The sequence below is a fragment of the Euleptes europaea genome, chromosome 1, assembly GCF_029931775.1.
Source record: "Euleptes europaea isolate rEulEur1 chromosome 1, rEulEur1.hap1, whole genome shotgun sequence".
Taxonomy (NCBI): domain Eukaryota; kingdom Metazoa; phylum Chordata; class Lepidosauria; order Squamata; family Sphaerodactylidae; genus Euleptes; species Euleptes europaea.
In genome coordinates this window covers 126,206,532-126,232,837 of record NC_079312.1, presented here as the reverse complement: position 1 = coordinate 126,232,837, position 26,306 = coordinate 126,206,532, and the positions used below count along the sequence as shown (strand labels likewise).

Sequence of the window (26,306 nt, the reverse complement as noted above, 5' to 3'; positions counted from 1 at the left end):
TTTCTTATGTTCTAAACTTAGGGCTGCCAACCTCCAGGTACTAGATGGAGATCTCCTGCTATTACAACTGATCTCCAGCCGATAGAGATCAGTTCACCAGGAGAAAATGGTCGCTTTGGCAATTGGACTGGATGGCATTGAAATCCCTCCCCTCCCCAAACCCCGCCGTCCTCACGCTCCGCCCCAAAAACCTCCTGCCAGTGGCAAAGAGGGACCTGGCAATCCTATCTAAACTGCACTATGAGGTGCACAGTCCACGCACATGAGCAACCTGCATAAGAACTTAAGAAAGGCCATGCTGGGCCAGACCAAGGTTCATCAAGTCCAGCAATCTGTTCACACAGTGGCCAACCAGGTGCCTCTGGGAAGCCCACAAACAAGACGACTGCAGTAGCACCATCCTGCCTGTGTTCCACCGCACTTAATATAATAGGCATACTTCTCTGGTACTGGAGAGAATAGGTGTGCATCATGACTAGTATCCATTTTTACTAGCAGCCATGCAATTAGTTAGCAAGAGAAAAGAGCGAGCGCTGGGGAACTTTTCCCAAGTTAGCAGGATAAGGGGGCAGCTCCCTACATAATAAGCAGGGCGGGAAAGTGAGAAGTGAAAGAACAGCGGCAGGAAGCAAAACAGAAACACAAGTTCAATGGGAAGTTCTGATGGCAGAGATTTGGGGAGCCTTGACCAAGTCTTGCTGAGGGTGAGCGGCGGGTGGTGCCTGACCCTGCGGTATAAGCTCATACTAGTTGGCAGGTTACTGGTTCCCTCCCCCCCACCCTCAACATTGAAGCCAGACTGCAGACATCAGTAAATACAGAGTGACTTGATAACAATCGAGTCTAACTTGTTTGGCAGACCCATGAAATCTAGGGCCTGATTTGGAATTCCACAATGCGTTACCCATGCAGCAAGTTGAACCACTAAATATATGTGCATTCGTCCCAACCACAGGACCTATAGTTTTGTTAAAGGGAAGCACACAAAGGGCTGCTCCAGACAGGACCGCATCTTTACGTAGAAGCCAATTCTCCATAGGGATTTGCATCAAGCCCTCTTGCAACCTATTGTGTGGCAAGACAGTACACGCCGGGCATACGCATGAGGAAATGGTGGCTTCCCTCTGCAAGCAGAGACAGGAATGGCCTCCACACGGGATTCATGTAAATGCACACACAAAAGGGACTTCCTTGTGGGAAACAGCCAGGAAAAACATCAAGGTGGCAGCAAATAAACCCCAGTTGATATTTCCTCTTCCTGCTGCGCTTGTAAGGACTTAACTGGCTTGCAGCTGACCTCTTGCAAGGCATATGTTTCTCACCCTGCAAAGGCTTCAGGCATTGACCTGGGCAAGAACCTAACTGAAAAGAAGTCACTGTTGTTTAAGTCTTAACGTACGGGGCTGAGCAGATAGACATGCCTTCTGCCGTGCCTCCACCCTGAGCTTCCTGGGACAGCTTCGCCTCCCATCTCTCACACTATTTAATAGCTTTTCTCCTACCGTCTGCTATACTGGCTGGCCCCGAGACACTGGGCCTGCAGCAAATCCCTGATCATCTGAACGTTGACCTTCGGGGTTCCACCGTAATGGCTCTGCACCTTCTGTATCTCCATGAGCATCTTGGAATGGATGTGCCGTAGCTTGTTGAGACTCGCCGCCTTCTCTAACGCATCAAAGCGAAGGCCGGGTCCTAACTTCAGACTGGGGTGGGGTGGGGTGGAGTGAAATCGGTGCAGCCACAAGCCAAAAGGGGGGGAAAAAGAAGAAGAAAGTATCCAGAGAGAAGGGGAACGGAAAGGAGAAATCGCACTGTTAAGCAGGGCTGTGGTTCCCGACATGCCTTGCTCATCTTAATACTCTTGTTGTAAGCCAGTGTAAGCCAGTGCCCAGTGGTGCAGAGTGGTAAGCTGCAGTACTGCAATCCAAGCTCTGCTCACAACCTGAGTTCGATCCCGGTGGAAGTTGGTTTCAGGTAGCCGATTCAAGGTTAACTCAGCCTTCCATCCTTCCGAGGTCGGTAAAATGAGTACCCAGCTTGCTGGGGGTAAAGTGTAGATGACTGGGGAAGGCAATGGCAAACCACCCCGTAAACATAGTCTGCCTAGTAAATGTCGGGATGTGATGTCACCCCATGGGTCAGGAATGACCTGGTGCTTGCACAGGGGACTACCTTTACCTTTAAACCGGTGTAGGAGGAACCAACTAGAGAAGGGGTGCCGAACTCAATTGTTATGAGGGCAGGATATGACATAAATGCCACTTGGTCGGGCCAGGCCATGCCTCGCCAGCCCAGATCGAGAGTTGGGGTGGCTGCCTCGGCTGGCTTGCGGGCCGGATAAGAGCTCTCAAGGGGCCGGATTCGGCCCCCGGGCCTTATGTTTGACACTTCTGAACTAGAGGGTTTGCATGGAGTCGCACAACCCAGGCAGGCTCCTATAAAGAGTTAAGGGCACAGGGCATTGCCCCTTGGAGCCAGGAATGTTCTCTGTAGAGGAGGCTAGAGATATAACAAACAAACGGGAGATGGCAGGGCATCGCAGACACCCAACTGCACTGCTGTCGTTTACCATATTGTAACAAAATGGACCCAGCTCAAAGTCCAAGGCATTGCCCTAACTGAACACATGAACACATGAAGCTGCCTTATACTGAATCTGACCCTTGGTCCATCAAAGCCAGTAGTGTTTACTCAGACCAGCAGCAGCTCTCCAGGGTATCAGGCAGGGGTCTTTCACATCACCTAACTTGCCTAGTCCCTTTAACTGGAGATGCTGGGGATTGAACCTGGGGACTTTCTGCATGCCAAGCAGGTGCTCTACAAACTGAGCCACAGCCCCTCTCCTAATATACACATGAAGCTGCCTTCTACTGAATCAGACCCTTGGTCCATCAAAGTCAGTATTGTCTACTCAGACCGGCAGCGGCTCTCCAGGGTCTCAGGCAGAGGTCTTTCACATCACCTACTTGCCTAGTCCCTTTAACTGGAGATGCTGGGGATTGAACCTGGGATCTTCTGCATGCCAAGCAGAGGCTCTACAAACTGTGCCCTAATATACACAGTGAACACATAAAGTTGCCTTATACTGAATCAGACCCTTGGTCCATCAAAGTCAGTATTGTCTACTCAGACCGGCAGCAGCTCTCCAGGGTCTCAGGCAGAGGTCATTCACATCATCTGCTTGCCTAGTCCCTTTAACTGGAGATGCCGGGGGTTGAACCTGGGACCTTCTGCATGCCAAGCAGATGCTCTACCACTGAGCCACAGCTCCTCCCCAACTTGTTTGCTTTGCTAGACAAGTCATATTCAGGCTTGTGTGTTGACAGGAGTCACCCTCCCCACTTTTTCCTTTCCTCCCCTGTGGCCACATCAAGCTACTGATGCTTCGCGTCTGGTCTCTAGTCGGCCTCATTCTCCTCTGCAGGCCACTATGCTAAACATTTACCCCATCCCATTACCGACTGCCTCTTAAGAGTCACATTATTTTTGGTTCTTTAACCCGCCACCCCCAGCCTGAAAGAACAGGCCCTCTCCTCTTCATACTTGCGGCTGATTTGCCGTATTTGTTCCATTTCGTACACCATATACGGCCGGAGGGACTGGTGAGCAGGCAGCCCTGGAATGGCAGGCAGTGTTGTGATGTGCCTGTCGAGAGAATACCCAGACAGGTTAAGCACCAGAAGAAAACGGAGGCAAAGAGCAGGTTCAGTGACTGAAAGCCACATCAGCCAGCTTCAAGCCCCACACAGAGCCAACAACTCCCCCCACCCCAGGTTCCCATATCAATGTAAGGACACAGGCAACAAGATCCCACTACTTACGGGCCAGGCACCACCATTTCCAAAGGCCGGTCACAAGAAATGCAGTGGAAATGAGCCAGCAGTCTCCTGTTTGGGAGGAAAAGATCAGGCAGTGAAGAGCCATAAGATATTCAGCTGAGCAGTCGGTGTGAAGGAGCCCTGTGGTGCAGAGTGTTTAGCTGCAGTACTGTAGTCAAAAGCTCTGCTCACGACCTGAGTTCGATCCCGCCGGGAGTCGGTTTCAGGTAGCTGGCTCAACGTTGACTCAGCCTTCCATCCTTTGCCTAGAAAATGTCGGGATGTGACGTCACCCCATGGGTCAGGAATGACCCAGTGCTTGCACAGGGGACCTTTACCTTTAGTCGATGTGAAGGTTACATTTTATATGGTGTTTCTGTTTCCCAGGTTTTTTTAAGGACACAGACCATACTGGAGTCCACCTGTAGGGGTGGTAGCTCTGGAAATCCCCCAAGACCCAAACATGAAGTTCCTCAACTTAATCCCTAATAGCAAAGAAGGGATGAGAAGAAGAAGAGTTGGTTTTTATGTGCAGATTTTCTCTACCTTTTTAATGAGTATCAAACCGGCTAACAATCTCCTTCCTTCCTCTCCCCACAACAGACATCTTGTGAGGTAGGTGGGGCTGAGAGAGCTCTAAGAGAACTGTGACTAGCCCAAGATCAGCCAGCTGGCTTCATGTGGAGGAGTGGGGAAACCAACCCGGTTCGCCAGATTAGAGTCCGCCGCTCAAGTGGAGGAGCGGGGAATCAAACCCAGTTCTACAGTCTGCCGCTCTCAACCACTACACCACGCTGGCTGAGGGGGTTGTGGGTCAGGAGCTGGCCCTGCAGCTTCTGGGAAAACGTAATCAGTGCCATGGGGCAAGATTTAAGCAGCAACCGTTGCAGGCCTGCCATTCTTTCAGGATCACCCTGGAGGCAGAGCTGGAAATAGGCGAGCATGCAACTCTCTGCATGGGGAAGCATGCTTCTCGTCATCCAGGGTCTGTTTGCGTTTTATTTCTCCGTTCCTTCCAGCGCAACGTTTGGTTCAAGAAACGAAAGAAAAATTACAGGCAGTGCAACCTGCAGAACTGAGCGCAGGCAGGGGAGCCGCCTCGCTGCCGGATCTGGTTTGCTTCTCGCATAATGGGCATATTGTACAGGGTTGCTCATTGTGCCATCCGCCTGGCAGGGATGCGGCAGGCAGGAACGGCCCAGTAGCATTTCTAAGGCAGAGTGCAATGCAGGTGAGCGATGCATACCCCACGGGCCCACACACCAAGCACCAGCACCCTCTGGTGGTGACATACAGGTGACACAACTTGCAATACTGGGAACAAACAATACCCATTTATGACTTGTGGGTTGTTCCTTGTCAACAGACATCTGAAAGGTCAAGAAAGCGGTACATGTCACCCAGAAGGGAGCCAGAAGGCCTACAGATGCCTGCTGATGAGACTCCAGTGTTTTTATGCGGGCTACGCACACCTGCTCAAGCTTCAAACAGAGGCTGCTGCAATACTATACTACTCTTCCCACTCCCAACCCCCAGCTCCCACTAGCACATCATATGAACACATGAAGCTGCCTTATACTGAATCAGACCCTGGGTCCATCAAAGTCAGTATTGTCTACTCAGACCAGCAGAGGCTCTCCAGGGTCTTAAATAGAGGTCTTTCACGTCACCTCCTTGCCTAGTCCCTTTAACTGGAGATGCCGGGGACTGAACCTAGGACCTTCTGCATGCCAAGCAGATGCTCTGCCACTGAGCCATGGCCTCATCCAACTCTCCTGTGGTAGAAGCATGTAAGTTTTTGATGTGACTGTCACCAGGCCCTACTGGATAGCTCCCATACCATCACTGGAAACAAGAGACACGATTCTGCCATCTATATGCCAATGCACTTCTTTATTTTTGTTTTAAGATTGTATTTTTATGCACTGATTATTGGACGTCTCATGCTATCTGCTTGCATTGCTTTTATGTATTGTAGTTCACCCTGAGTCCCAGTGAGAAAGGTGGGCTATAAATAAAGTAGAAGAAGAGGAAGAGTAGTAGTAGTAGTAGTAGTTGATTTTTATATGCTGACTTTCTCTACCACTTAAGGAAGAATCAGACCAGCTTACAATCACCTTCCCTTCCCTTCCCCTCCCCACAACAGACACCCTCTGAGCTAGGTGGGGCTGAGAGAGCCGTGACTAGCCCAAGGTCACCCAGCTGGCTTCATGTTCACCAGATTAGCATCTGTTAATCCAGTTCACCAGATTAGCATCTGCCACTTGTGTAGGAGTGGGGAATCAAACCCAGTTCTCCAGATCAGAGTCCACTGCTCCAAACCACCGCACTTAACCACTACACCGCGCTTTTTTTTAGTTCTGTAAAGCATGCTTTTTCAATGAGAGTCCCTTATAAATCAGTACACTACTACCTTCTTTTTCCCTTCCCGCAATTCCCAACCATTTCACTACCATTCTTACTCCTTTCTTTCTTTGCAGGATGTGTATACCCCATTGGCAGGTACGACATAGGTGTTTCCTGGTTTTTAAAGAACCAAAGGGACCACTCAGGCTTCCCCCATCCCTACCGGGGCTGTACCTGTAACATTCTACAATGCTAACTAAGGGTCTGAAAAGACATAGAGCAGGGTGGTGGACCACCTTGCCAAGAAGATCTGCCTTTTTTGTCCTCTTTTGGTTGTCAATGCAATATTCTTGAAGTTGTTTGTTAATATTGCCACCTGTCGATTAGCAAATGTTGTAGAGACACTGTCCTTCAGTGTTACTCCTCTGAAGATGCCTGCCACAGCTGCTGCCGAAACGTCAGGAAAGAAAATACCAAGACCACGGTTACATAGCCCGGATAACCTACAAGAACCAATGAACACTGACCATGAAAGCCTTCGACAATATGTTGTAGATTGCTCTTTTATTATTCTTAATATTGTTGCAATTCTTGTTTTCATGGATTTTTAATCTAGGGATGGATGTTTATTGCACATTGGTTTGAGTGCTCTTTGAATTGTAATGTAACATGCCTTTAAATAACAAGACTGATAATAGTGTTACAGAGGAGATCACTTCCAGCACTTCGAAGCCATTATTTTTTCTGTTTGCACTTTCCTATATTCAAAACAATGTCTACTCTAAATGGAGAGGCTTTTAGGCAACCTAATGGTATGGCAGCAGGTAAGGAATGTATAATGAGTAAGAATACATAATGTGTTTCTTACACCAAGAGGTGTTCATAACAATCTGCATTAGAACTGGCAGGCTAAGGCAGAAGGGAACAAAAACACTTCAGAAACACAAGCAGGTGAGAAGTTTGAAAATTATGGATGGAACAGACAGAAACCTGCCCAAGGTATAAGAAGAAGAAGAGTTGGTTTTTATATGCCGACTTTCTCTATCACTTAAGGAAGAATCAAACTGGCTTACAATCACCTTCCCTTCCCCTCCCCACAACAGTCACTCTGTGAGGTGGGCGGGGCTAAGAGCTGTAACTAGCCCCTGGTCACCCAGCTGACTTCATGTGGAGGAGTGGGGAAACCAACCCGGTTCACCAGATTAGTGTCTGCTGCTCATGTGGAGGAGTGGGGAATCACACCCAGTTCCCCAGATCAGAGTCCACCGCTCCAAACCACCGCTCTTAACCACTACACCACCCTGGCTCAAACATAAGGAAAGGCCATGCTGGATCAGACCAAGGCCCATCAAGTCCAGCAGTCTGTTCACACAGTGGCCAACCAGGTGCCTCTAGGAAGCCCACAAACAAGATGACGGCAGAAGCATTGTCCTGCCTGTATTCCACAGCACCTAATATCATAGGCATGCTCCTCTGATCCTGGAGAGAAGAGGTATGCATCATGACTAGTATTCATTTTGACTAGTAGTCATGGATACCCCTCTCCTCCATGAACATGTCCACTCCCCTCTTAAAGCCTTCCAAGTTAGCAGACATCACCATATCCTGGGTCAGGGAGTTCCACAATTTAACTGTGTTGGGATGGGATGGAGCAGAACTCATGGTCCTCATTGTGAAAAAGCAAGCACCAGAAGCCTAGAGAAGAATGAAACATGGTCCAGGCTAGTCAAGGAAATGGGCTGATATCTCCACCCCCCACACTCACGCCAGCCAGTATAAGGGTTACTGAGGCATACCCCTGAGTACACTGAGTATACTCCTAAGGCGGGTTAGGAAGGAAGCAATCCAGCAGCCTCGCTGAACTAAGCAGGATGGGACCTGGATGAAAGACCACCTGGGAACCTCATGCATTGACCTCCATGGTGGGAGAAAGGCCAGATGTGAATGCTGTGAAAACAGACACAAGCAATCCCCTCAAAGTGTTAGTCAGGGTGCCAGCTATGACCCTGGTTTGACATGAAAAGCCTTGCTTCTAAGCATTCCGACTGCCATGAATGAGGCTGGGGACCCATGGGTCATAGGTCAGCAGTGCCAGGGCTGCTTGGCACTGTCTCTTCCAGGGCCTCGGGATGAGATCTCTCCATGCTCTGACTTTGCAATCCTAAACCCATTCGTGTTCTGACAAGGATGCAGCTGTTTAGGATTGTACTATCAGGGACTAAAGAATACATTCTTTAAATCAAGGGGATTTTGATTTAAGTACTGTGCGTTGCCATATACAGCAACATTTTAAAACATGATAACCATGTGGAAAAGATGATGGGAGAAAGCCACGCTGATGGATGTTACAACCAAAACAATTCTGCCAGCTGATGTCATAATCTTACAAAATGAGATATGTTCAGATATTTTTTTTTACCTCCGTATCCCAGCAGCTTCGTCCCCTTCGTCTTGGGGCGCCCTCTCCTTGAGCTGTTTCCGGAGTTCCTTCCACCGCTCCTCCAGCTGCTGTCGGAACGGATCCAATTCCAAGCGGTCCAACTGTGAAGACAGGGCACGAGGATCAGAAGAAGAACGCATCTCCAAGGTGCTGAGGCCAAGCCTGGGTTCATAGTACCACTAGAGAGGGTATAGCTTAGGCAGCCAGTTAAACTGTTCCAGGGGGGACTCTAGAGACAAGTTAGGCCTTGTCTGCTGCTTCCTCCAATAGTTGCCTCCACATTTCCCTGCAGCTCTGCTGCATACAGGACGTGACTCTCCATCTTCTCCATAACATGAGAGCTGGCATGGTGTAATGGTTAAGAGCAGTGGACTCTAATCTGGAGAACCAGGTTTGATTCCCCACTCCTCCACATGAGCAGCGGACTCTAATCTGGTGAACAGGGGTTGGTTTCCCCACTCTTCCACATGAAGCCAGCTTGGTGACCTTGGGCTAGTCACAGCTCTATTAGAGCTCTCTCAGCCTCAGGGTGTCTATTGTGGGGAGGGGGAAGGGAAGGAGATTGTAAGCCGGTTTGAGTCTTCCTTAAGTGGTAGAGAAAGGCGGCATATAAAAACCAACTTCTTCATCATCATGGCACATAAGAGCAGAATGTTTCAGGATAGAAGGAAGTTTCAAACGGGTCATTTGCAAGGAGAAAGAAAGCGTGCCTGCCATTTTGGAACAGGTGCCACCCTTTCTTCCTTCACAGGCTGCAGCCACAATGAGAATTCAATGCTGCACCACTAGGGTTGGCAGGTCCCTCTTCACCACCGGTGGGAGGTTTTTGGGGCAGAGCCTGAGGAAGGCGGGGTTTGGGGAGGGGAGGGACTTCAATGCCATCGAGTCCAATGGCCAATGCGGCCATTTTCTCCAGGTGAACTGATCTCTATCGGCTGGAGATCAGTTGTAGTAGCAGGAGATCTCCAACTAGTACCTGGAGGTTGGCAACCCTACTGACGACCTTGTCTGGAAGTGTCTATTTAAAGCCTAGTGAACAAACTGCCGCCATCTTCGTGTGAGTACTGTTCAGAGAGGAAACAGGGATAGCCAACCCCAGACCAGCTTGTTAAGGCCTCCAATGGGGTCATAGGTGCCCCAAATGGGCGTGAAATGCAACTCTGCATTGACACCTTTGTTCTCCATTCTCATCATGGCTCTTCATGGAGTCACACATCTCTCCTGTAGAAACAATGCCCTCATACGTCCACGTGCATGATACCAGATTTAGTTGCCCACTTGTGAAAAGGGAAAATACTCTTTAGATAAGGCTTTTCTCTCTCCCTTTGACTGCAACCTGAATGTGAACTGAATCTACTCGAATAGTTTTACTTTTGCAACATACTTCTTGGGAGATTTATTTCACTGCATGCAATATCACACATTTAAGACTGGGCAAACTGCCATATCATACATTCCAATAATTTGTAAATCATGTTGTTTCTAAAAGGGCCGACCCTCTGTTAGTGTGTGCAGGTGACCACAGCTGGCTCCTGGGGAGGAATATAGCCTTTATGTAGGGACGTTTCCCCGCGGTCACCCCCGCTGACTGCTTCAGGGCTTCCTTTTGATTATGCGTTCCTTTTCCTTCCATCAGAGGTCACCTTGCTCTCCCCGCATGTTTTGCCCACATTTTCCAAATTCTGGCTAAAACAACATCTGGAAAACACAAGCAAAACGGGTGGGGAGAGCAAGGCGACCTCTGATGGTCGGAAGAGGCATGCATAATCAAAAGAAAGCCCCGAAGCAGTCGGCAGGGGGGACCGTGGGGAAACATCCCTGTATAAAAGATCTGAGAAAACCTTTGGAGCCAGAAAAACCTTTTATTTCCTGTCACCGGTCTGCTGGCCTTAAGCTGGCAAGTCAGCAGAGGGGCACTTCCACGTGCTGCACATCCAGTCTCCACAATATGCATAAGCAAGAGCCATGTATAATGCGCACTTCAGGCGCCTTGACAGGCCCACCCGGGTCACTGGGACTAGTGCAAGCCAGGCAAGATGCACTGCTTGTTTCCTGCAACGAGTGCTTATGAGTCCAGCGGGGGTGGGGGTGGTGAGGGGTTTGTGCCGTCCCGGTCGCCTATCACAGCACTGAGCCACAGACATGGGAAGTGGCGGCCAGGTAATTCCGCTTGCCCTGACTGGCCACGCTGCTGTGACTGACTGAGGAGCCCCCATCCCTGGCTTACCTTGGAGTCCATCTCGATCAAGAGTTTGTCGAGCATCTTCTGCCAGTCTTGTTCTTGCCCAGCCATCTTGTTTAGCAGCTCTTGCATCATCTTGTGCAACTGCTCGGTGGTGGCATCAAACTGGTTGCGGCTGACCTTGGCAGCCAGGGCAGACTTATCTGCTTTCTGGAAAGGAGGACACGAGAGAGGGCTGACCTTTGGGTCCATCTGTGTCACAAACAATGCCCCTCTCCTGCCCTCCAGTACATAAGAACATAAGAAAGGTCCTCCTGGATCAGACCAAGGCCCATCAAGTCCAGCAGTCTGTTCACACAGGGGCCAACCAGGTGCCTCTAGGAAGCCCACAAACAAGACGACTGCAGCAGCACCATCCCACCTGTGTTCCACAGCACCTAATATAATAGGCATGCTCCTCTGATACTGTAGAGAATGGGTATGCATCATGACTAGTAGCTATGGATACCCCTCTCCTCCACGAACATGTCCACTCCCCTCTTAAAGCCTTCCAACTTGGCAGCCATTACCACATCCTGGGGCAGGGAGTTCCACAATTTAACGATGCGTTGTGTGAAGAACATGTAGTTTTGAATTTCCCTAGCCCTCCCAGGAAGAATAGGATCAGCATCCTTGTGCAAAAAGAAAGAAAGAAAGAGAAAGAAAGAAAGAAAGAAAGAAAGAAAGAAAGAAAGAAAGAAAGAAATGAATGAATGAATGAATGAATGAATGAAGGAAGAGGAAGGACGCTTTGCACGGCTGCTTTGCAGATCAGTTACAAAGCTGGGAGCAGAACCCAGGCCTCCATCTACTATATGCACGGCCTTCTGTTAAAGGAGCCCTTTGCCATGTCTGGATGTGCGCAACTACAATGGGACACCCACTTCCACTCCTTACCACATCAATCTCCATCACAATGTGGTCTTTGTCAGCTTTATCTTTTTCTAGCTTCTCCAGGGACTTGAACAACATCTGTAAAGAACAAGGGGAGCAAAGTTAGTGACTGAAAAGGTAGCCTCAGTTTCCTGCACAGTCTATGGATGGTTTGTATGTGCACCACTGTCATCCAGCACTGAGACCCGGAATGCTCATGGCATCTACCAGGAGTGTCCCCTTCATTTGATGTTAGGTATCACCCTGCTAACTGTGCATCAAAATCACCTACACTGATCTCTTTCTGCTTCTGGCGATGATCGTCTACGAGAGTGCCTGTCGTACTATTCAGCTTCTCGCAGTCTTCCTGAACTTGCAGGATGGTAGTTTGGATGTTGTTCAGCAACTCTTCCTCCTGTTTGTAGAACCAATAAAGCAATGAAGGTCTCAATTAGTAACAGGGCGCAATCCTGAGAGAGAATATGGGTTGAATCAATTATTCTTTCAGGGGGCTCTGTTGTGCAGCGGTAGGCACAGCTTGGCATGCCAAAGGGCCCATCTCTAGTTCAAAAGTGATGGGGAAGACCTTTTCTCCCCTGAAACTCTGGAGAGTTCCTGCCAATAAGAAGAGGCGATACTGAGCTAGATGGACTATGGCCTGGTTTGCTATAAGTAGGCTGACCATATTTCCTTGAGACAAAAATGGGACATTGGGATGGCAAAAACAGCTCAGGAGTTATGTAATATTAGTGTAACCTGATCGGAGCACTTTTTCTATGAGAAGTTACCCAGCCATGCCTGCATGCAGCATAAGAAGTGTCAGAACTGAAGGAAACCAATGTTGGAAGTGTAATGAGGTGCAAAATGGGACAAAATTGACATTTTAATTAAAAAGACGGGACAGCCGGGAAATATGACAAAAAAGGGATCGTACCATTCAAAACGGTACATATGGTTAGCCTAGCTATAAGACAGCTTCACAGGTTTACATGCTCATATCTAGCCACTGTAACCATACTGTATTCCCTATGAGAAGGACTGTTTAATATTACCCTAACCATAAGGGTGCAGAGTGGTAAGCTGCAGTACTGCAGTCCAAGCTCTGCTCACGACCTGAGTTCGATCCCGAAGGAAGTCGGTTTCAGGTAGCCGGCTCAAGGTTGACTCAGCCTTCCATCCTTCTGAGGTCGGTAAAATGAGTACCCAGCTTGCCGGGGGTAAAGGGAAGATGACTGGGGAAGGCACTGGCAAACCACCTCGTAAACAAAGTCTGCCTAGGAAATGTCGGGATGTGACGTCACCCCATGGGTCAGGAATGACCCAGTGCTTGCACAAGGGACCTTTACCTTTTATAACCATAGGGGAGCAGCTTTTCCAGGATGCCTGACCAAACCACACCCATTCATGAGGTCACATAAGCTTTCTCTACAGATTTGGCAAACAGCCCTCCCAGCAGGATGATGATACCATGATAAGGACCTATGGGATCAGTGCCTGCCCACACAGTTGAATCCCAGTTGTTCCAGAACAGATCTCAGACAGTAATGTAGAAATGTCCTCAAAGTCAAGGGTCCACAAATAAAAAAGAGAATCCCAATTTTCACACTCCCCCCCTTCCAATCCTGATCAGTTTGTGGGCAAGGGGCAACAAATATGTTGGAAGTGCTCAGATTTGAGAATCACAATAAATTGTGGTCAGACTGAAGATGTCCTAAGCCAGGATGCCTTCAGTCTTGGCTCAGCATGCTAGGGATGGGGATGGGGTGGGGAGAGAGCACACGGTCCAGAGGATTTCAGGCTTGAACCGATTGCCATTTCTTTGTGATGTTCAAATACACCCTGACAGAAATCCCACGATTAACTCCCCACCCTTTCAAAGCCAAGACACATTTTTTAAAGCTATCAGACCAATCAGTTCCCATGACCGTCTAGTTGAAAATGCAGAGAAACACTTCAGGCAAACATCGGCTCCGTTGCCTCAAAGATGCTTTCATCTTCCGAGAACTTAACTAACAACTGCCCCAATTCCTTCAGCTATTTCGAATCCAAGTTGAGATGGAAGGCCATGTCACTGAACAACAGAAGAGCAAAACAGTAGAGGATCTTGGTCTTATCACCACTGCATCAATTCAGCACCAAGCAGGCTGCTTAAATCCTACTGAAGCTGAGCAAAAGGAGGAAGAAAGCTAAGAAATAGCTGCCCAAGGAACAAGAGGCATGAAAAGCTAACCAGTCAAACACTGAGACAATACAGAGGGCACATTTTTTACATGTGACATGGCGGCAGGAGGCTATTGGTTAAGCAGGGATGATTTGAAGGCTGTTATGACCTGGCTGGGAACCATTCCTAGAACACCACCTGCCTACTTGCAAGTGAGTTGTAGGTGAAGAGCTGCCATCTTAGAAAATTCTGAATGTCCCACAGACTCACCCACCACCTTTCTGGAGCAGGAGGACAGCAATGGGGGTGGTGTGTGGGAGAGACAGGAATCTTGTATACAGAGATGACATATGTATAAGGCCAGCAGGTTTGATTGCACGATCTTCTGATCTCTTTTGGACATTTATTTAGGTGGCCTCTGCTTCTAAGGCTGTGTTCAGGCGGCCATTAAACTGAGGTCAGACCTGTACCTGGCATACCACCCCATAGAACACTGCATTCTACTAATACCAACCTGCTGGCGGTCCCCGGCCCTAGGAGTGTGCGACTGTCCTCAACAAGGGCCAGGGCCTTTTCAGCCCTGGCCCCAGTCCCATCAATTCCCTCCCTAATGACATCAAGGCCCTGTGGGACCTTAAAGAGTTCCACAGGGCCTGCAAGATGGACTTATTCCACCAGGCCTACGGCTGAGGGCAGCCACAGGTTGTCATCAATTGCTGGCCCTCCCTACCTCCCCGCTTTATTGTTTTCCCACACCTTTGGTTATTGATGGTGTGGGTTCCAACTACCAAACTGCTCTGAATCTTCCAGCAACTGGTTTGCTGATTGTACGTCATCGATGGGTTAACTTATTATTATTACTGTTTCCATAGAATCATAGAGTTAGAAGGGACCACCAGGGTCATCTAGTCCAACCCCCTGCACAATGCAGGAAATTCTCAAATACCCCCACACACACACAGTGACCCCCTACTCCATGTCCAGAAGATGCCCAAGATGCCCTCCCTCTCATGTTCTGCCTAAGGTCATAGAATCAGCATTGCTGATAGATGGCCATCTAGCCTCTGCTTGAAAACCTCCAGGGAAGGAGCACTTACTACCTCCCGAGGAGGAAGCCTGTTCCACTGAGGAACCGCTCAGAAAATTGTTAGAAAATTGAAGAACTGTTAGAAAATTCTTCCTAATGTCTAGACGGAAACTCTTTTGATTTAATTTAACTCGTTGGTTCTGGTCCGACCTTCTGAGGCAACAAAAAAAAACTACACCATCCTCTATATGACAGCCCTTCAAGTACTTGAAGATGGTTATCATATCCCCTCTCAGTCTTCTCCTCTTCAGGCTAAACATACCCCGCTCCTTCAACCTTTCCTCATAGGACTAGATCTCCAGACCCCTCACCATCTTTGTTGCCCTCTTCTGGACATGTTCCAGCTTGTCTACATCCTTCTTAAATTGCGGCGCCCAAAACTGAACACAATACTTTTTAAAAAGTTTTAATACTTTTAACGAAGAGATGGACTGATTTTTATAGTTTTATTGTAATGGATTTGTTGTGACCTGACCTGAGGCCAGTCTTGATTAGGGACTGAGGGTGGGCTAGAAATAAAACAAACAAACAAACAAACAAACATGTGCAGTGCGCTCAAGTACTCCCGTCACTCTTCCCATTTCTCTACCGGCGCTTCATTCAAAACTTTCTGGCTTGAACTGAATGGAGCATATTAGGCTGCTGAAGCCACCTGCACAGATCACAAACAATCCACCTTCAGGCCTCCTTCGCTAGCATCAAACCAGTCCAAAGCTCTCCCACCCATGTCACCTACCGCAGGCATTCCTCAGTCCTCAGGTATACATTGGAAGGTTGAGCTCAACGGAGCCAGGCTCTTGGGGTGGCCTTACCTGCCGCTCCTTGGGTTTCCTGGCCGTTTTGCCTTCTGCCTGCCTCAACATGAACTTGTTTATTGAGTCCTGCAGCTGCTCATAGCGCTTGAACAGCTGGCTGACCTTCTCACTGACATCTAAGCTGCACGCAGCACATGTGCCCTGCTGCACTTGAGCCAGCCCAGGTTCCGGGGTAGGTGGCACACTCATGGACAGCAAGGTGGACGAAGAGGCCATCATGTTCTCGATGACTGATCTAAGCTTGTCTAACTGCGGGCAAGGGAGGAGAGAAGGAGGAGTCTGGTTAAGGGAGTCTGACGGCAGTTTGGTCTCTTTGCGCTGGGAAAAGGGAAGCAGAACCAGGCTTTTCTTATGGAAAGCTTCTGATGTCGTGGAAATCTTGGTTGTTCTCTTTATGCAACAGAAATATTACTGCTCCTTTTAGAGCACTGACACTGATGGGGTCATAAGGACATTTCTAAGAAAGGCCCTACTGGATCAGACCAAGGCCCATCAAGTCCGGCAGTCTGTTCACACAGTGGCCAACCAGGTGCCTCTAGGAAGCTCACAAACAAGACAAATGCAGCAGCACCTAATATAATAGGCATGCTCCTCTGATCCTGCAGCGAATAGGTAAGCATCATGACTAGTATCCATTTTGACTAGTAGCCATGAATAGCCCTCTCCTCCATCAACATGTCCGCTCCCCTCTTAAAGCCTTCCAAGTTGGCAGCTGTCACCACATCCTGGGGCAGGGAGTTCCACAATTTAATTATGGGTTGTGTGAAGAAAGACTTCCTTTTATCTGTTTTGAATCTCTCACCCTCCAGCTTCAGTAGATAACCCCATGTTCCAGTATTATGGGAGAGGGAGAAAAGCTTCTCCCTGTCCACTCTCTCTATCCCATGCATAATTTTATAGACCTGTATCATGTTTCCCCTTAACCACCTTCTTGCTAAGCTAAACAGCCCTAAGTGTTTTAACTGTTCCTCATAGGGCAGTTGCTCTAGTCCCCTGATCATTTTGGTTGCTTTTTTCTTTTTCTTTGCTTGCACATTTTGGGTAGTTTATAAAGCGGATCTGGCAAGCTCATCAAGCAAACGGTGTTACTGATACTGGTCCTCATCGTTATGCAGCACTAACCGCATGGTAGATGCCAACTTAAGAGAACTCGGACAATCATATTCTTCACAGTTACAAGGCTGACCTGCTTGATGTCGGAGCTTGGCAGTGTAAACTTATGCCATTCATGGGCAAGAAGATGCCTCTTACAAGGGTCTCAAGGAGAAAAGATGTGGTTGGCAAATGCTTGAAATCACATTTCTTTATTTAAACCACTTATATGCCCACATTTATTGATTTAAACCATTGACAGCTCACCTTTCTGCCATAGTATTCAAGGCAGCTAACAAATAATTAACAGAAGGCCGCATAACATACCATACACATCTAACAACTACCCCCAAATAATAATAAAAAACAACAGCAAAGTAGGAAGCTAGTTAACACACCAGCTTCTTCATTCCCTGAAAGCCTGCCTAAATAAAATGTTTGGCTTGGCGTTGGAATGATAGAAGGGAGAGGGGTATGAAGGGCCAAGTGGAACCCTGGGTAGCCAGCCATGAATAAAGAGCAGGGCAAACGGCCTGCACTCCCTCTGATCCCTCTTGCTGACCTGTTCTTGTAGGTCGACAGCAGTCTCGGTCACCGACTGCTCCAATGTCGCCTTCCCCTTATCCTGCTTCTCTCTCAGCTCCTTGAGTTCTTTCTCTATCTCCTGCACTGTTCCTCTGTACCGCAAAGCCAACAACAGAGAAGAATTATGCACCAAACTATCCAGATTAGCGGGACAGATCTGTCCACAGTGACTTTTTAAACACCATGCAGGCCTCACCTCCCAATTATACTCTTTTTTTGAATGGGTAGCCCAATCTTTGAAGAAGAGTTGGTTTTTATATGCCGACTTTCTCTACCGCTTAAGGAGGAATCAAACCGGCTTACAAGCACCTTCCCTTCCCCCTCCCCACAACAGACACCCTGTGAGGTAGGCGGGGCTGAGAGAGCTCTAAGACAGCTGTGACTAGCCCAATGTCACCCAGCAGGCTTCATGTTTAGGAGTGGAGAAGCCAACCCGGTCATCAGATTAGCGTCCGCCGCTCATATGGAGGAGTGGGGAATCCAACCCGGTTCTCCAGATTAGTCCACCGCTCCTAACCACTACACCATGCTGGTTCCTTTTTAGACACCTTTCTGAAACAGTTAACGAATTAGAAAGAAATCAGCACCTGTTACCTGGAGGACAGCTAAGAACCTCCTTGGATATTTTAACATTCTGTAGGGCATGCACAGGAATGCTATAAATGTGTTAAGAGGTAGTTTTCTTTTTATAGTTCATCAGGGGTGGGGGGGAATTAAAATTTGAATATTGACAAAACAGTGGCTGTTACCGCACTAGGTATTCCCAGCGATGTATCAAGAGTTTTGAAATGTAATAAAAAATTCTGTTCACACTTTCAATGTATTCCCACCGATATATTAAGAGTTTGAAACTGTTATAAAAAATACTGTTCGCACTTTGTTTGGCCCCTTTAGCTGTGAAGATGTCTTCCAACCATTTTTTAGCCGTGGCATCCAAAAACCCTTTTAAAGCGATGTTTTTTATAACATTTTCAAACTCTTGATACATCGCTGGGAATACCTAGTGCAGTAACAGCCAGTGTTTTGCTGGGAAAAAATGGAATTTTTAGTCATCCCACATTTTTATTCTCAAAAAATACTTTGGAAAAGCTTTGCAGGAACTTAATATGGTCACTCCCTGACCTGGACAGCCCAGCCTCGTCTGTTCACTCATTGGATGGGAGACCACCAAAGAAATGCAGGGGGCAGGCAATGGCAAACCACCTCTGAACGTCTCTTGCCTTGAAAACCCTACAGGGTCGCTGTGAATCAGCTGTGATTTGACAGCAAAAAAAGAAAGAAAAAAGCCCTGACCTGGATCAGCCCACACTAGCCTGATCTTGTCAGATCTCAGAAGCTAAGCAGGGTCAGCCCTGGCTAGTATTTGGATGGGAGACCACTAAGGAATCCCAGGGTTGTGATGCGGAGGCAGGTAATGAAGAACCATCTCCAAACATCTCTTGCCTTGAAAACCCTACAGGGTCACCATAAGTCAGCTTGAAGTGACAGGGGAAAACAATTATAGTTACACAACTGAGGAAGACAAGGGCTTCCATGGATCTAAACACAGATAAATGGGTCGAGATGTATGGGGCTCTGTTTTTGATGCACTCTTCCTATTCTTGTAATGATTTTATGAGATTAAAAACACTACGGGGCTCTCCATCCCACTGCCTGCATGTGAACTCCACAATACACACACAGTGGTCAATTGGATGAGGGCTGCCACAAGTCACGGCGCTAACCCATGAAGCTGAGATTAGATTTCCCTCTTATCTGCTTCGTTTTCCTATTTTTACCTGAGATAACCTATCTGCATGTTGATCGGACCAGTTCCCGAAACTCCCTCCACTGGCGTCTCTGGGATTTGCACTGCCGCCAGTTCTCCTTCAACGATTCTCTGAATCTTGTCTATCTAGAATCACAATTGGGAAGAATGAGGAGCCCAAATTTCATGGTTGCCTTCAAGAACTTTAGACTTCCGGTTCTGGTGCCGAGCGCCGCAGCAGCGCGAAGACCACACTCCATGCCAAAAAGCGGAGAGGGGGGAGGAAACCCCCCCTGACATCTACGCGGCTCCCCTTGAAGAAGAGGGAAAGCTGATAGGGCTGCCGGCTCGCGTCCCAACCTGGATGCGCCAACTGCTGCAAAACGGAGGTGGGTGCTCGGAAGGGAAAGCGAAAGAGCCGGCGCCACTGAAACTAACGAGTCTGGGAGGACGGCGCAAAACGGCACGGGAATGCAAAGACTTTTTTCTCTTATATATATCAACTTTAACAACTCACGGGGGTGTCTATCAACTTTTATAACAAAGAGAAATATTCTGGATTTTGTTTTCTATACTCGCTAACGTTTACATAAAGGACTTGGCTTTTTGCCAAAACTACTGTGCATTTAAAATTCCAGCTGTGCCATTTCAATCCTGAGAAAGAGCTGAAATAGGATTGGGAGTGAGTGAAATGCTGGCAATGGAAAACTGAATGATGATAAACTGTGCTATATCTCTCCAGATGATTTTTATTTTTTGAAGCTCCATTGAGAAGTGTTTTGAACTGATGCTTTAAATAATAAATCTCACCCCCCCCACTTCCCCTGGATTACAATTGCAGCCATCTTAAGGTTTCTCCATGGGAGATAAAGAAGACAAAGAAGGACATAGAAAAACATCCTAAAGTTTTAATAAAAGAGACCAAACAGCTTCAGATTCAACAATCGTTACAACTTAAAAGAAGAGCTTCAGTCACCAGTCCAGCTCTCTCACCAGCTTCTTCTCCTGGAACAGAGACAACAATAACAGCAAAGATGACTAAAAAACCTGATGCCACTCTTAATTCTTTACAAGAACTCTTGACTAAAACACTTCAGGAGGTGACATCAGTTAAACAGGAGGTGGCAGAAGTCAAACAAGAAGTGGTCTCAATGAAGCAGGAGATGGAATCTGTTAAGCAAGGCCTAAACCAAAATGCAGTGGCTATTACTACACTTCAAGAATCTATCTCATCTTTGACAGTAAAACAGGATAAGCTTGATGTAAAGGTTCAAAAACAATCAAAGGACTTCAAAGAAACCAGAAAAAAGGTGGATGCTCTTGAACTGTCACTGGAAGCCTCCCAAGAACACAACGAACTGCGCGATGACCATACTGCAATGTTGGAATTGAAGATAAAGGAAACTTGGATTCGTATACGTGGCCTTAGAGAAAAACTGGAATGTACAGACCTGAGAAACTATTTGAAGACATTGTTGGCTGATTTTTTACAGGAAGATGATGCAGTTGTGGAAGGTATGATAATAACAGCCTACAGATTGAACTCTGCTTATGCTACAAAAAATAAAGTTCCAAGGGATTGTTTGATTCAGTTTTTTTCAAGAAGTCACCATGACCTAATCTTGAATAAACATTTTAATAATCCACTTAACAATTGATGGAAGAAATCCCTGGGAGGCTTCTGAGGAAAAGAAAAAACTTTGCAGAGTTTGTCGAAAGACTGAAATATAATGGAATACAACGCAGATGGGAATACCCTCAAGGAGTTTCTTTTATCTTCAAGGCCAAAATATTCAAGTTTACAGATACTGTTAAGGCCGAGCAATTCTTACGAAGATATGAAGGGGAGCTACGCAAGCCATCAGGTCAACTTTCAAAAGAACTGGAGGGAAAGGACCATACTGAAGAAGAAAAGGCAGAAGAAGCAACTGGGGGGGCATCATCCTCAGACGAGGGAGGAGCTGGCTGATTTATATAAAGGGGAAAAATGGGATAGGTGGGGAGGGGGAGAGAAAGATAATGTGGAGGATTAAAAGGAAGAAGAAAATTAATTATGAAAACTTAAGTAGGGGTTTTATATTAATAATAAAAATGCTACAAATATTATCATGGAATGTTAATGGTTTGAACTCACCAAATAAGAGGAAAAAAGTATTTTACCATCTACAAAGGTCTAAAGCTAATATTTTTTGTTTACAGGAGACACATATAGTGCCAAAGAGTATTAACAGGTTGGAGCAAATAAGAATGGGTAAACTATTTACTGCGTGTAATGAAAAAAAGTTAATGGTATTGTTATGTATGTTCCTTTAGCACTAGAACCTAAAGTTTTGTATAAAGATGTAGATGGGAGAATTTTGATTGTGGAAATTGTAATGGGATTTCAGAAAATAATCTTAGTGGGTATTTATGCAACCAATATAAATCAGAAATCATTTCTGGCAGAACATGCCAATGAAAAAATGATTTGGATGGGAGATTTTAATGGGGTAATAGAACCCAGATTGGATAGGTCAACAAAGAAGAAAAAGAGTAAATCTGAAGGTAAACTACCTGGTATTTTTAATCATATAATAGATCAATGGGAAATGTTTGCTATATGGAGATTAATGAATGGTAATAAAAAAGGGTATACTTTTTATTCGAGACATTGTTCCCATTCAAGAATAGACATGTTTTGGCTATCTAAAGATATTATAAATTTATCGGATGCTCCTGAAATTTTACCCAAGGTGTTTTCTGATCATAATGCGTTATTGCTTCGAATCAATATAGGTACTAAAAAAAATAAATCTTGGGTTGTGAATGAGTACTTACTTAAAAATAAGAAAATTGTGGACAAACTGAAAATAGACATACAAAACTATTTCTTGGAAAATATCGATAAAGAGACATCGGATGATATTGTATGGGATGCAGGCAAAGCAATAATAAGAGGTTTATTAATACAACAAAATTCGAGATGGTATAGAGAGAGAGAAGGTAAAAAGAAGAAATTATTAGAACAAATTAAACAAGAAGAGAGTCTGCTGAGAAAAGCACAAACTAAACTGCTTAAACAGGAACAGAGGGATAAGATTAAAAACTTGCAATATCAATATTAATTTCTAATAAACGCGGAAATAGAAAAAAATCATGTATAATAGGCAAAAAAAATTTGAACATGCAAATAAACCAGGTAGATTATTAGCTTGGCAACTTAAAAATAAGGAAAAGAAAATACCCATAATAATAAAGAAGGATGGTAAAGTTATAATGGATAAACAAAAAATTGTAGAAACTTTTATAGATTATTACTCAAATTTATATAGACAAGGAGAGGTTTCAGAAAAAGAAATTGAGGTATATTTAAACCAATTTGAATGGACAGGAACTTTACAAGAACATAAAGAATTATTAGATGCCAATATAACTATGGAGGAATTAAAAGTAGCAATAGGTAAAAGTAAATTGAATAAAGCACCAGGTGCAGATGGTTTTACAACATTTTATTATAAAGTTTTTATGGAACAAATTTCTCCATATCTTTTAAAAGTGATGAATAATTGCTTGCAGAACGGATCTATTCCAAATACCTGGAAACAAGTAAACATAGTTTTAATTCCTAAACCAAACTCAGATCTATTAGATGTTAAAAATTACAGACCAATTTCACTATTGAATAATGATTACAAATTTTTTGTAGTGATTTTGGCAAATAGATTGAAAAAAATATTGAGTCAGATTATTCATAATGATCAAGCAGGCTTCCTTCCGGGAAGGCTGATTAGCCAAAATGTTAGAGTAGTATTAGATCTTTTAGAATGTGTGGAATTTAGTACTACACCTCTAGCAATGATATTTTTGGATGCAGAGAAAGAGTTTGATAATGTAAATTGGAAATTTATGAAAAAAGTATTAGAATATATGGATTTTGGGGAAAAAATTCCAATTAGTTATTGGAAAGATTTATACTTACCAATCTGCTAGACTGTTGATAAATGGAGATTTAACATCACAATTTGAAATTCAAAAGGGCACCAGACAAGGTTGCCCTCTTTCACCACTACTGTTTATAATAACGTTAGAAGTTTTATTGAGAAAGATTAGGAATAATGTAAATATTATAGGATATAAGGTTGGGAGAAATCACTTTAAAGTTAAAGCATACGCGGATGATTTAGTTTGTTTCTTAACTAACCCTATTAGTCAGATCAAAGAATGGAAAAAAACGGTGGAGGTTTATGGAAAACTTGCAGGTTTTAAAATTAATAAAAATAAAATGAAAATATTGGTTAATATGACACTCTTACAGCAGCAAGAATTATCCAAGAATTATCCAAAACTACTGGCTTTACTATAGAGCATAAAATAAAGTATTTGGGCATTTGGTTAACTTCAAATAATTTTAATTTATTTAAAAATAATTATGAAAAAATTTGGTGCCAAATTAATACAGATTTGAAAAACTGGCAAAAAATACCTCTATCATTATGGGGTAGAATTTCAGTCGTTAAAATGATGGTTTTACCAAAGATGCTTTTTTATTTCAAAATCTACCAATAATTAAAATATTTAAAATTTGAAAAAAAGATATTCTAATTTTTTTGTGGAATAAAGGAAAACACAGAATAGCTTATAATAATTTGATTCAATTAAGAGAAACAGGGGGATTAGGTTTACCAAATTTAAAAATGTATTATGAAGCATCATGCTTCACATGGTTGAAATCTTGGATAATGCTAGAGGATACTGAATTATCAGAACTTGAGGGTTATAATCTACCGTTTGGATGGCATGCTTACTTATGGTATGAGAAAGAAAAAGTAAATAGAGATTTTAACATCCATATTATTAGAGCTGGATTGTTTCAAGTATGGAAAAAGTATAGAAAGATTTTAGAAAATAAAACCCCGGGATGGGTCAATCCAGTGGAAGCTTTTATGAGAAGAGGAATCCAGTTGAATTTAGAGATGGATATATATAGAAATATTATTAATTGGAAAGAAGGGACATGGGTTTTAAAAAGCAGGGAAGAACTTGGTATAAAAGATTGGTTTTTATATTATAAATTAAGGGATATATTTAACAAAGATAATCAGTTTGGATTTAACAAAAATAAATCGGAATTAGAGAAAATATTAATAAAAGGAAACAAAGGATTGATAGGTAGAATGTATAAATTATTAATGAAAATTAATTTAGAACATGAAAGAATTAAACCAATTATGATTAAATGGATGATGGAGCTAGGTTTTAATATAGATTTGGAACTATGGGGAAATCTATGGAAGAGAGAATTTAAATTCACAATAACTAATGAAATTAGAGAAAATTTATATAAAATGTTTTATAGATGGCATATAACACCAGTGATGATATCCAAAATGAATAGAGAAGAAAGGGGATTGTGTTGGAAATGTGGGAAAGAAAGAGGTACATATATGCATGTATGGTGGTTTTGTAAAAAAATTAAAAACTTTTGGAAGAAGGTTGTGAGGGAAACAAATAATTTGATTAATTGTAGAGTGAAAAGAAAACCATTATTTTATTTATTGGGAACACCACCAAAAAATATGAATGATAATGACAGAATTATTTGCCAGTATAGTTTTGCTGCTGCAAGAATTGGGATAGCCAAAGTTTGGAAGCAACCGAATAAACCTTCAATTAATATCTGGAGTGAGAAATTATGGTTATATATGAGGATGGCCAAACTAACAGATTTCCTACATGGGAAAGATATGGGAAAGTTTAAACAAACTTGGTCAAAGGCCGCCACATATTGGGATAAGCTGGCAAAAATGGACTTTATGGTTATAATTAACGAGTTATAGAAATTAGAGTAATTTTATACCTTTGTATTTTTTAATATTAAAAATTGACTAGACACCGCTACGGAAGTCGGGTGAAGGGTCACTGTTATTGGTGGGTGGAGGGGGAGGGGTATCTTTTTTTCCGAATATTAGAAATTTTATAATCAAGATTGTAATAAGTAAGATATATTGATACCCTTCTGAGTTTGTATTTTGTACTTTGTATTTTGTGTTACTCAAAATGTTTGTTTTGTACTGTTTTTTGTTTATAATTTGTTTATATTTTTTCTGTTTAAAAAATACTCAATAAAAAAAAAGACTTTCTATTCCTTGGCTCCACCATCAACAAAAAGGGAGACTGCAGCCAAGAAATCAGAAGGCAATTGAGACTGGGAAGGGCAGCCATGAAGGTTCTAGGAAAGATTTTGAAGTGTGACGATGTGTCACTGGCCACCAAGACTAGGTTAATTCATGCCATCGTATTCCCTATTACTATGTATGGGTGTGAAAGCTGGACAGTGAAGAAAGCTGACAGAAAGAAAACAGATTCCTTTGAAATGTGGTATTGGAGGAGAGTGTTACGGATTCCGTGGACTGCCAAAAAAACAAATCAGTGGGTTATAGATCAAATCAAGCCTGAACTGACCCTAGAAGCTAAAATGACTAAGCTGAGGCTGTCGTATTTTGGTCACGTCATGAGACGACAAGAGTTACTGGAAAAGACAGTCATGCTAGGAAAAGTTGAGGGCAGCAGGAAAAGAGGAAGACCCAACAAGAGATGGATTGACTCAATAAAGGAAGTCACAGCCTTCAATTTGCAAGATCTGAATAAAGATAGGACATTTTGGAGGACTTTCATTCATAGGGTCGCCATGAGTCGGAAGCGACTTGACAGCACTTAACACACACACATGGATAGCATGCACATACCATAAGTATCCCTGATCCTAACATAGATCAGAGACCTTTTCATAGGCTAAGAATACCGAGAGATTTCTCTATGATTTCATGGACTTGGTCCTGGCATGGACTGAAAATATGCTTTAAAATACAATTTCTACATAAACTCATGGAACCTGAGATTTCTCTAACCTTTGCTAAGACACAGCAAAGACATTAATTGCAAAGACATTGCAATACTAAAATACCATATAAAAGACCAAAAAGGTTAACATATCCCGAATATGAATCAGGAACTTTCAGATCTCTCTAAAGCCTGATATATAGGTTGAGAAGGTTTGCAGATGACACGACGGGGTATCGTATGTCTTCTGTATTACTATGATGTTTTATGTTATTTGAGTTAAGATGCTCTTAACCATATCA

At 44.4% G+C, this 26,306-nt stretch overlaps 1 protein-coding gene across 1 annotated transcript in view; it reads right to left on the bottom strand.

Annotated features, from left to right (window-relative positions):
* Positions 1-26,306, bottom strand: part of QRICH2 (glutamine rich 2) — a 60,688-nt gene that overhangs the window by 12,307 nt on the left and 22,075 nt on the right. Inside the window, exons 8-17 of the mRNA XM_056848342.1 lie at positions 19,217-19,332; positions 17,416-17,530; positions 15,759-16,010; positions 11,991-12,113; positions 11,723-11,797; positions 10,832-10,996; positions 8,584-8,705; positions 3,822-3,887; positions 3,544-3,645; positions 1,503-1,703 (exon numbers count right to left, since the gene is read on the bottom strand). Of these exons, the coding sequence (XP_056704320.1) occupies positions 1,503-1,703; positions 3,544-3,645; positions 3,822-3,887; positions 8,584-8,705; positions 10,832-10,996; positions 11,723-11,797; positions 11,991-12,113; positions 15,759-16,010; positions 17,416-17,530; positions 19,217-19,332 (1,337 nt within the window). The remainder of the gene's footprint in view (positions 1-1,502; positions 1,704-3,543; positions 3,646-3,821; positions 3,888-8,583; positions 8,706-10,831; positions 10,997-11,722; positions 11,798-11,990; positions 12,114-15,758; positions 16,011-17,415; positions 17,531-19,216; positions 19,333-26,306) is intronic.